The 12,685-nt window shown below is 36.4% G+C and overlaps 1 protein-coding gene across 1 annotated transcript in view; it reads left to right on the top strand.

Annotated features, from left to right (window-relative positions):
- Sec5 (exocyst complex component secretory 5) overlaps positions 1-12,685 on the top strand; it is a 444,876-nt gene that overhangs the window by 267,014 nt on the left and 165,177 nt on the right. The window contains exons 16-17 of the mRNA XM_090380740.1: positions 1,523-1,644; positions 12,120-12,193. Of these exons, the coding sequence (XP_090236866.1) occupies positions 1,523-1,644; positions 12,120-12,193 (196 nt within the window). The remainder of the gene's footprint in view (positions 1-1,522; positions 1,645-12,119; positions 12,194-12,685) is intronic.

The raw sequence follows: 12,685 nt of genomic DNA on the forward strand, positions 1-12,685 counted from the left end.
AAGAGTTACAGAACCTATTCCGTAACTCTTCTTGAATAATAGCTAAGGAAAATTGATGAGTGAGTTGCGGATATTTATTACAAACAAATCTAGTACATACATGAGCGAATTTGGGAATTACGTTGTGTGTAAGGCATTTTTGAAGAAATGAAATGTGCCGTTTGGTCATGAAATACTTAACGAGAGGTTTTGTATACAAGGTCTGTCTGCTAAATGTGTCAGCATTCATTTTAGGGGTAAGAAAGGATAGACAGTACAGATGAGGTGTATAAAAAATGACGTTAAAAGTGTCTTGTGTAATGACTGTAATTAAAAATAGCAAGAGCTTAAAATGCCGAAAGTTATATAATTCATAAAAAAATATATAAAGTTATATATAATTCATGCAACTAAACAGATCATGAGATGAGTGCCGGTTTTATTTAAGCTTTAACTAAAGTGCATATTTTCCGTCTTAACTTATAATTTAACTTAAAACATCAAATATTAATATTATCGCTATTTCTATTGTTAATAATTGTTATTATTGAATGTTGAATTTTATTGTTCAGTTTCAACGCGATATACAGAAAGGAGGATATGTAAAACATGTTTTACTTTGAGATATGTGGACCTCCTATGGGTGCAGCCACTTCAAATAAATATTTAACTAGGTGTGTGAGGGTTGCATTTTTTCCCCCTTCTTCCCTCCTCCAGAAGCAACTAAAATAGTTTAATGAAAAAAAAATACCCTTTAAAAAGAGCATTATGGAAATAGATAAATTAATAGATGAAGATTTTACAGTAACACTTGCAGTTACATTAAACTGGTCCTAATCTTGAATAAGAGTGGAAACTTTTGATGTCTTGCATGTCCAATAATGTCATTTGTTAAGAAAAATGACTGCTTTAAACTATACTTATGATAAGGATAGATAATGAATTAGCATTCATGTTACGGTCTTGAACATTTATCATCCCTTCATATATGCTTAAGAAAAAGTATATTATTAAAGCATTTTCATAATTTTTTTCTCCTTTAAATTTAAAAATAAAAATTGGATAAAAAAATAATTGCAGAATACTTTGAGAATATATTTTTTTCCCTTCAGAATAAAACTGCACTCAGTTAAATCTTTATTTAGGTCATGAGAAGCAGAAGCTAAATTATGCCATTTCACAAAGGAATAGTTTGAATACACTATCTTCTTTAGTTTAAAGAAGGTTTAGATGAAATGGATAAAATAATAAATGAGAGTTATGTCGGTTTAAATTGTAAAGTTTTTCTTTTAATCCAACACTGCATATGTGGTTTCTTTTTATCATTTTGCTAATGCTAATTACAAAATTAATGAGATGGCAGAAAAAGATTGCACAGTATATCATAATCACCAAAAAATACTTGTTAAAAATTTATATTTTCCTGTTGGCAAGCAGAAGAAAACACACAATAAATATTCACAGTATTAGCTTCAGTTTATTTATTATTATTATTTTTTGCATAATTTAAAGTGTAGTGTATTAATCCATTTTATATTTGCAGATGTTGTTACTCCTCCCTTCAGCAATTAGATTTGCCAGATGCTGTTTTCAGTACTATTCAGCAACTTATATTTGATCTCAGAGTATTTACTGTGACTACTCTTTTTACCCAAGCTACAGAAGGTGTGCTTTTTCTTTTTAAATCTTTAATTTGATTTTAATTTTGTATATTTCTTTATAAATATAAGAGGCACATTTTTTTTTCTTTTTGGTATTTTTCAGAAATAGTTTTACACATCAATTAAAAGAAACATTTTCCCCCCTCATTTATAAAAATTTCTATATTTCACTCAGTACATCTCTGATATACTTTACTAATATTAGTTATTGAGATGTTTCCAGTGTGAAAAGTGTCACAGCTTGTTTAACTTTATTTGATACCATTTTTATTTTTTTATTAAGATAACCTCTGTTATTATACAGATTGAGATATTGCTCCCACAAACTTAATAGTTTAAGTTTGTGGGAGCAATGAAATCATACTTGTGGCCTAATGACTTTTATTAAAAAACAACTTAGGCCAGCTAGTGAATACTATGTCAAATCTAAGTGAGCAGCCATACAGTATATGAAATAAAAATTGAAATAGAAACATTGCATAATTTATTTTAATCCTCTAATACCAAGCTGTGTTTTCTTCACACAGAAAAGTAGAAAAAAAAATGCAGAGTTGTATGTAAAAATGTATCATATGACAAATGAACACAAGCACTGAAATAATTTGTATACATTACTGCATGCATTCCAGCTTTGGGGACTCTTGGATCTCTCTCCCTCCAATGACAGAGACTTTCATCCTTCAAGGCTTGAGCTTATGCTCACATTAGCAAATACACCATTATGCATTAGTTGAGCTAAATTGCTAATATAGTGTTAACTGATTCAAAAGTACATACATACGTTTATTTTTGTGTGTAAGGGCTCTGTTGGGTATATACAAAAATTTACATTTTTCAAGATCATTTTATATGCAATTCAAATAAAGCATACAGATGGTTTTGAAATATATTCCAGTATTAGTTGTGGCAAGTGATGCAAGGAAACTTATACAGCATCAGCCAAAAAAAAAAAAAAAAACTGCCCACCTCATCTGTAAATCTCTTATAACCATTTGTCTAATCCTTTCCTAAATTTCTTCAAACTACAAACATCCACAACACCAGATGATAGTTTATTCCAACAATCAATCACTCTCTGCTGAAAGCAAATTTTCACACACTTATCCTGCAGCCATCTTTTCTCAGTTTCAGTTTATATCTCCTCATGTGTGTTTTCTCAAGAAAGAGTAAGGATGCCTTCAGCAGTTAGTTGCCTCAGTTCTAGTTCTGCTATGTTTTCTAAATGGTATATATTGATTCATGGTTTCTATAGCTGCTACTTTAAAGATATTCCATAATTCCCCTGTATTCATCCTCCATTTGCTATCTACCCAGTTGATGAAGGCCATTTGAAAATTAAACTGTTACTGGCTTTTGCCTTTATCAGCTGTGATCTCTTCCCCCCCTTATCTAACTTAGAATTGCTTGATCACTTCCTGCTAAGAATTCCTATTTGTGTCAGCCTGAAATCACTCATAAGGCATTCATACTTTGTACCAGTTCCATCTGCACATAGAGGCTCTGATTATTCTCTTCACAATCTTCTAACATATGCATTATTTTCATTTTTCCCTTTGCCATCTAAAATATGCGTTAGATAGTTTATCTGCAAAATATCTAACATTTTTTGCAGATACAGGAATACACAGAACTGAGAATGCACAGGCAGCTTTTGATAAGAAGCATGATTATCCACTCCTCCTACCTTGCCTATCTTTCCACAGTACATTATACATGTCATAGTGAAACTCATCCCATGTTATTCAGTGACATTAAATTTCTGTTATTCCTGTTATGTCAGCATTAGCTGTCAATAAAGAGAATTCAAACTTGCTCAATTTATTGACACCACCCTTGAGATTACTGTAGGCATAGTTTAGACTGTGTTCTTATGTTTCTTGCTACCGTGAGGCATCCCTTGAAGTTACGTAAGACTTTTAATGTAGCATTTCTACTGTAACATTGTTACTCTCCCTAATCTTATCCATTTCCATTATCAGAATGAGTTTTGTCTTTCAAGGCTTTATACAAGGTCTCTTGAGATACTTGCAAGCAATACCAGTAACCCCAGAGTAATGTATCAACTGTGTGGTACTACACTCAGGATAGCACAGAATGAAAAAGACCTGGGAGTAATTCTGCAGTCAGATATGAAGTTTTCTGAGCAGTGCAGACAGGCTGCCAGATCAGCTCGTGGGATGTTGTCAATGATATACAGAAATTTTGCTAGCAGGGACAAGGAGGTGATTATCCCTTTTTATAAGGCAACTGTCAGGCCACACCTTGAGTATTGCATACAGGTCTTGAGGCCTCATTGTAGGAAGGATGTAGAGCTTCTGGAATGAGTACAGAGAAGGGCAATGAGATTAGAGAGAGGAACAAAGGGTTGCTCTTACCAAGAAAGGCTTAAGTGCTGCAAATTGCAGCATCTGGAGACTAGGGAGCTGCAGGGTGATCTGATTGAGGTGTATAAAGCCTTGAATGGTTTGTGCAAGGTCAATGCTGATGGGATCTGTCCTCTTGCTCAGATTACGCACCTAAGGTAGGGAGCATAAAATCAAATTGAGGAAAGACAGTTGTAGAATAGATGTGTGGAAATTTGCCTTTAGCCAGCAGGGTGGTTGATTGCTGGAACAAACTTCCAATAAATACTCAGGATAGCAGAGAATGAAAAAGACCTGGGGGTAATTCTGCATTGAGATATGAAGTTTTTTGAGTAGTGCAGACAGGCTGCCAGAGCAGCTCATGGGATCTTGTATATAGAAGTGAGCAGTGGCTCTGGTTTTATTTATATAGATGTTTGACAACTAGATCAGTGTGAAACTTGGACTCTAGATGCTGATGATAACAATGGAGGTACAACTCACCTAGTAAGTACTCACAATTTATTTTCCCTCTCCATTATCCATCTAGGTTGCATATAACCTAGGAAGAAAAAATGTATTATGATGTAAATATTTGCTCCTCCAAATTCTCAAAGGCAGATTCACTGCATATGTTGTTCCCTAAAATAATCTTTATATCCATTTACACATACAAAAATAAGCATTTATGCAGCTGAGGCCAGACAAATTTCACTACTAACAAAATTTCTCGGGGTAGGAGCAGTGACAGCTAGCTGTAAAGTGTCATTGTGCAATGCCACTGCTACAGTAACACCAAAAAAAAGACCTTTATGTATTTATACAGAAATTTTGCTAGCAGGGACAAGGAGGTGATTATCCCTTTGTATAAATCAACTGTCAGGCCACACCTTGAGTACTACGTACAGAGAGGAACAAAGGGTTGCTCTTACCAAGAAAGGCTTAATAAGAAAGGCTCCCTAGTCTCCAGATGCTGCAATTTGCAGCATCTGGAGACTAGGGAGCTGCACGGTGATCTGATTGAGGTGTATAAAGCCTTGAATGGTTTGAGCAAGGTCAGTGCTGATGGGATCCTTCCTCTTGCTCAGATTATGCACCTAAGGGGAGGCATAAAATCAAATTGAGGAAAGACAATTGTAGAATAGATGGAAATTTGCCTTTAGCCAGCAGGTTGGTTGATTGCTGGAACAAACTTCCATCTGTCGTTATCGAAGTTGATAGCTTCATTAAATTCAAGGAGGAACTGGACAAACTTTTGGCACAAATGGATGGGTGAAATGGGATTTTTTTTTTTTTTATAGCTAATTCTGTATAAGCTTGCTTTCTTGCATCATGTGCTTCTGCTAATACTAATATTTTGACCTAAATGCCTGAATGAATTGGAAAATATTCCTGAAATGAATTACTTTTTCACTTATGAATTCTGTGTAAATGATCCCCAGCATTGACTTTGATGGATTTACTTAAAAAATCAAATCAATCCTACCTGAAAACCATTAGAAGCCAAAACATGCTATTATTTCATGGCATAATGAAAGCCCAGTCTTAATAATATAGATTTACAAAAGCTACAACAACAAAAATCTCCAGTGATTGATTTTATGCATATTAGTTGATTACAGTAGCGAATGAATGGAACTGTTGCCTAGACACTCTCTCTCTCTCTCTCTCTCTCTCTCTCTCTCTCTATATATATATATATATATATATATATATATATATATATATATATAAAAATAAAAATAAATTAGAATAAGAATTAAAAAATATGCCAGCAGCATGGCAAGACAGAAGAGCGAAAATAGTCAAAATTAAACATAAAGATCAAACAAACAGGGAGGGAAGAGAGGGGTAAGAAGAGTAAAAATATTGCAGCAGAAACTATCTAAGATAATTTAGAACATCTAAATGTAAAGATAATAAAATAATAATCCATTACATTTCAAATACCAATTAAATAGAAATTTAATGGTGCCCCCTCTGATGGACACTATGTCCATATTTATGTGAAATATCACCAACAGAGATGTAAACCGCTACAATAAAATAAAAAAAAAAAAATAAACCAAAATAGACTGCCCATTACGCCCCATCTCAACAGAGGACCACACGGCCAATAATGGTCAGGGAATTGCGGCATTTCTATCACTAGACAAATTGCCGCAAATGTGCTGTCATCCATAGTTCATTATCGTCTATTAGTAAATTAATAAGAGGAGTTTACCTCAATATAGTACGTAGAACACTTCCGTATGATACCCTCCAGAAATTAAAACGGAAAAAACGAAAAAATCGACAACTTACCGGAATGGATTATTATCCGTTTTAATTTCTGGAGGGTATCATACGGAAGTGTTCTACGTACTATATTGAGGTAAACTCCTCTTATTAATTTATTAATATTATTATCAACGTAGAACATATTGAGTATTACAGCTCTGATTCATACTATCTAATTATCGTCTATATAATTTAGCATTAGCATTAGTAAAGGCATATGATGCAAGAAAGCAAGCTTATGCAGCATCAGCCAAAAAAAAAAAAAAAAAAAAAAAAAAAACTATTTACACTTCACCCCTCCGTTCGTTCGAAATACCTGTCCAGCTGAGCCTTAAACTTATTTAGGCTATCAACTTCCACAACAAGGGATGGAAGTCTGTTCCACCAACCAACTACCCGCTGGCTAAAGGCAAATTTCCGCACATCTATCCTACATCTGTCTTTCCTCAATTTGAATTTATGCCCTCTCAGGTGATTATTCTAAGCAAGAGGCAGTATCCCATCAGCATTGAGCATGCTCAAACCATTCAAGGCTTTGTACACCTCTATCAGATCACCTCGCTGGTGCCTAGTCTCCAGACACTGTAATTTGCAAAACTTAAGCCTTTCTTCGTAAGAGCACCCCTTTGTTCCATTCACTAATCTTTTTGCCCTTCTCTGTACTCGTTCCAGCATCTCTACATCCTTCTTGAAATGAGGCCTCCAGACCTGTATACAGTACTCAAGGTGCGGCCTGACCATTGCCTTATACAAGGGAATAATCACCTCCCTATCCCTGCTAGAAAAATCCCTGTATATCATTGATAAGACAGCATGAGCTACTCTTGCAGCCCGTCTGCACTTCTCAGAGAACTTCATATCTGCCTGCACAATTACCCCAGGTCCTTTTCATTCTCTACCACTGTCAGTGTAGTACCACAGAGTTGATACGTTGCTTTGGGGTTGCTGTTTCCCATATGTAGTACTTTACATTTGTCAATGTTAAACTTCATTTGCCACCTCTCAGCCCATCTACTCAACCTTTCCAGATCCTGTTGCAGCAGCATAGCGTCAGTAGCGTCCTTAACAACCCTGCCAACGTTTGGATCGTCTGCAAACTTGGACATTAAGCTTGATATACCATCATCAATATTATTTATAAATACAGAAAACAACAATGGACCCAACACTGAACCCTGAGGGACTCCACTAATAACATTAGTCCACGATGAGCAGTGTCCATTAATTACCACTCTCTGTCTTCTGCCACTCAACCATCCCTTTATCCATAGCAGCAATTTGCCACCAGTGCCACACTGCTCCAATTTGTGCAGCAGTCTTCCATGTGCAACAGTATCAAAAGCCTTTCAAAAATCCAAATATATAATATCAAAGTTATTCCCTGCATCCAGTTCTTTTGTGACTACATCATAGTATCCAATCAAATTGGTCAGGCAAGACCTTCCCTTAAAAAAACCATGCTGTGTCTGAGCTTTAACTGAATTCTTGTCAAGATGATCCTGCAGTGCTTCTTTAACCAGTGCTTCCATTAATTTTCCTGGAACAGAAGTTAAATTCACACGTCTATAATTACTTGCGTCAGCCTTTGATCCTCCTTTGTGAATTGGGTTACATTTGCAGATCTCCAGTCTGTGGTTACCTCCCCTGAGTCCAAGGAAGCTCTCATAATTATGGCTAATGGATTGCTTACTTCCTTTGCTGCCTCCTTTAATATAACTTGATAGATCCCATCCATCCCAGGTGCCTTTCTTGTATTTATCTTCAACAATTTCTCTTCCACTTTACTCTCAATTATTACAAGTCATCTAGCTCACTTCCAGTGTTTACTTCATCTACGGCATTCCCCTTCCTGAATAACTCCTCATGTGTGAATGTAGATGTAAAATATTGATTTAGTTTGTTAGCTACCTGAGCAGGATCATGAACAGTGAACCATCGATATCAAGTGGATCAATCTGATTCATCCCCTTCCTTCTACAGTTTACATAAGTAAAGAACTCCTTGCTGTTTTTCTTTGCATCCCTTGCCAAAGATTTCTCGTAATCTGCCTTCGCCTGCCTAACCTCCTTTGTAACTTGGTTACAGATCGACTTATATCTATCATAGGCTTCTGTGTCACATGTTAATTTATATGTATCCCATGCATTTTTCTTCTCTGCCATATGTCTCATTAGTTCATCTGACATCCATTTTGGCCTGAACCTTGAACAATATTTCTTAGTTGGTATGTAAAGCCTAGTAGCTTCCAAGATAAGTTCTTTGAATGCTTCCCATTTTGAGTTTGCTGTTGGTAACATCATCAGTTGGTCCCACTGTATAGAATTTAAATACTGTCTCAGACCATCGTAGTCACCTTTACGAAAGCAATAACCCTTCCATTTACCCCTGATGGTAGTTACCTCCTTGAGTAAATCCCACTTCAGCACACTGTGATCACTGCCACCTAGTGGTTCCTGTATCTGCATGCAGATTCTTAATGCATGAAGAATCATTACTGATAATCAAATCAAGAGTATTGCTCCCTCTAGGTGCCTCCCGAACATGCTGATTTAGAAAACAATCATCCAATAAATCCACAAAAGCCTTGCTAGTGTGTGAGTGACCAACCCACAAATTCCAGTCAATATCTGGGAAATTAAAATTCCCCATTATAAGACTCTCTGATTTACTGGCCCACTCTATTTCCCCGTACAGTTTCTTATTATACTCATCAGAGTCATTAGGCCTATAGCACACTCCTACTCTCAATTTTGATCTCCCAATGCTTATGTCACACCAAACTGACTCGACACTGTGCTGTCCAGCGATGTCGACTGGCTTCACTTACTTGAATTTTGTGTTTCTTAACTAATAGCATAACCCCTCCTCCCTTCCTATCCTGTCTATCCTTTCTGTAGACGTTGTACTCCCCAAATTCCAGTTCTGCATTACTTATATCTGTGTGACACCACATCTCTGATATCCCAACAATATCCGCCTTTGATGCTTTGAGCAATACCTCAAATTCATCAAATTTATTTACCAAACTTCTAGCATTGGTGTACACGCAAGTATACATGCACCTGTTCTTTTTCTTAGCTACCTTAACACAACCCATGTGTTTACTTGTACCCCAATGACTCCCAGCAATCTCTGAAATATCCTGCATCTTATTTTCCAAGCTGCTGCTCATTCCAATAGAAGCAGTGCAAGAATCACTTTCACCTTTGCCAGTGGCTACTGTTAATCTATTAGTCCTTGTATCCCCCCAATCTAGCAGTTTTCTGACCCACCTAACACTGTCTCGATAGCATCAGCGTGGTTAAGATTACTTTTGTCAGTGGTGTGGCTTTGCATTGTAGTGCTCGTATCTGTTCTATTTTTAATTTTTGCTGCATCCGGACCACCACTATTCAAGTCCTCTGGATTCGTGGTTCGATCTGGGGATCAGGTGGCAGACTGATCTTTCGATTGAATCGCCTTTGCGGCGATTTGTCTAGCGATCGAAATGCAGCGATTCCCAGACCATTATTGGCCTGGGAAAATAAATAAAATTAATTACAATGGGATATACAAAAATTATGAAGGGGTTAACAAAATAAATTATAAAGGGGTATAACTGTATTCAGATATGGGTGGGCAGTTTCCTCAGGGGACTACTCTTCTTTCTAAAATTGCCCACACATCTGAATACAGTTATACTCCTTTATAATTTTTGTATCCCTTTGTAATTTATTTTGTTAATCCCATTGTAATTAATTTTATTTATTTTCTTTTTCAACAGTCCCATTTTTTCCTATTGGCTTTTTAATTATTCCATTAATAATCTTCATTCATAATCATACTAAGATTTTAACATTCTTTCATCTTTTTCATTACTATTTCTTTTCTTTTTTCTGCTATCCTTCACATCCTTTTAGTTCAGGCCCTTGTGTAACTTTTTACTATGTGTTCAGGCATATGTGTACTCTAATATCCATCTTTGCAGACCCTGTATTAGTGTTTCTTAATATGCGTGCGTGACTGAGTGAGTGATAGAATGTAATCTTTGAAGAGTAAAATTGGTTGAGTGGTAACAGCACTTTATCTTTTAGTAACAGCACTTTAACTCCACTGTCATTTTCTCCCTTCTGAATTTTGTAATCACCTAATTTGCTTATAGATTATGAAAATGCCATAATTGATTATGACTCTCAGTGATGCCCATCACTAATACAAGCTGATTACATTTAATAATATTATTCCAATGTTTCTGAAATAAATGTTCTTAAATTAGACTTTTATTTATTTATTTATCGACCTGCCCTTGTAGTTCACCATGTAAAATATGCTCCAACTCCAAATGATTACCCCTTCTAAAGAAAAATTTAGAAGATTTGTTATAGTAATTTTGTTTGTATTTAAATAGAAAAGCATAGTTTTTAAATATCTTTGTTATACAGGGTGTCCAAAAATACACAGCATAACTTCAGGAATGAGTTCCTCATATGTAGGCAATAAAAATATTTTATATCAACATAGTTCCGGAAATGCTTGATTTCCGAGTTTTGAAGGTCTGTCTATGACACTTAACTGTTCACATCACTTATAGTAATTGTTCAAAATGTCCACCTTCTGCCTGAATACAGGCCTCGCATCGATGTCTTATGGATTCGCGAAGATGATGCCAAATTCTTGGCATGTTTCGTATTGTTTCACAACCTGCCACAATTCAATTGCAGAGAGTTTCCACATCAGCTACTGGAGTCGAATACACCAATGACTTTAAATGGCCCAACAAGAAGAAATCTAGTGGGTTTAAATCAGTGAGCGTGGAGACCAGGCAGTTGGTCCACCTCTACCTATCCACTGACCAGGAAACCTTCAATTCAGGTAATTGTGGGCTAGGTGGCTGAAATGTGTGGGAGCGCCATCATGCATGAAGTGTGCTTGTTGACGAATGATCAGTGGCATGTCATCCAAGAAATCAGGCATGTTTTCCACAAGGTTTCTGTACGCCTGCCCTGTGAGTTTGTTTGGAAATACATGGGGCCCAAATAACTTATCACCATAAACACCCGCCCAGATATTGAGGCTGAACTGCTGTTGGTGATGTGATGGAAGAGTTGCATGTGGGTTTTCCTCAGCCCATACATGCTGATTGTGAAAGTTTTGGATTCCGTCTCGTGTGAACTGTGCTTCATCTGTGAATATTACTAAGGCAGGAAAGTGAGGAGTTTTACCCCCCCCCCCATGCAAGAACCACTGGCAGAACATTACTCGCGCAGGGTAATCTGCTGGTGACAAGGCCTGTACCCATTGCAGATGGCAAGGATACAGTGTTCTCGCAACACTCTCCAAATAGTCGAACGTTGAACAGCCAGTTGCATTGCTATTCTGCTTGTGCTGATTCCAGGAGTGGCATGCACAACATCCAAAATCTCCTCCTCTACTTCAGGAGTTGTAGCTCTTGGTCGTCCTCTGTCGGCAGCACTAGGTGTAAAGGTCCCATGTTCACAAAGGTGGCGATGGATACCTTCAAACATTTTCCTGTCTGGACATCTTTGTTCTGGGAACCTTTCGTGGTACAAACGACGAGCCTCCAGAGCATTGCCATCCACCAAACCATACATAAAGTGCATATCCGCTTGCTCCTGATTTGAGTACATGGTTGGAATGGAAAATCACCAGATTCTGTCAGTACCTTGTGATGAAGGAAATCATCTGCGGGAGATAAGACATTCCAGTTAATAACTCGGGAACCAAGCATTTCCGAGACTATGTTGATATAAAATATTTTTATTATCTACATATGAGGAACTCATTCCTGAAGTTATACCATGTATTTTTGACACCCTGTATATAGAAGTGAGCAATGGCTCTGGTTTTATTTATATAGATGTTCGACAACTAGATCAGTGTGAAACTTGGACTCTAGATGCTGATGATAACAATGGAGGTACAACTCACCTAGTAAGTACTCACAATTTATTTTCCCTCTCCATTATCCATCTAGGTTGCATATAACCTAGGAAGAAAAAATGTATTATGATGTAAATATTTGCTCCTCCAAATTCTCAAAGGCAGATTCACTGCATATGTTGTTCCCTAAAATAATCTTTATATCCATTTACACATACAAAAATAAGCATTTATGCAGCTGAGGCCAGACAAATTTCACTGCTAACAAAATTTCTCGGGGTAGGAGCAGTGACAGCTGGCTGTAAAGTGTCATTGTGCAATGCCACTGCTACAGTAACACCAAAAAAAAAAAAGACCTTTATGTATTTATTGCTAATTTATATTTTGTTTATTAATGATTTGTATTTATTTTGTATTTATAACCAGTTTTATAAAGGAATAAATTTTATGTAATGTATTCATAAGTCAACAGAACAAAGTGATGTGCCACTGTGAAACTGGCACATCAATATTTACTATACAGGTAACCCTTATATAACATGG

This window comes from Mastigoproctus giganteus, chromosome 9 (assembly GCF_048544385.1).
Source record: "Mastigoproctus giganteus isolate SK-2022 chromosome 9, ASM4854438v1, whole genome shotgun sequence".
NCBI lineage: Eukaryota > Metazoa > Arthropoda > Arachnida > Uropygi > Thelyphonidae > Mastigoproctus > Mastigoproctus giganteus.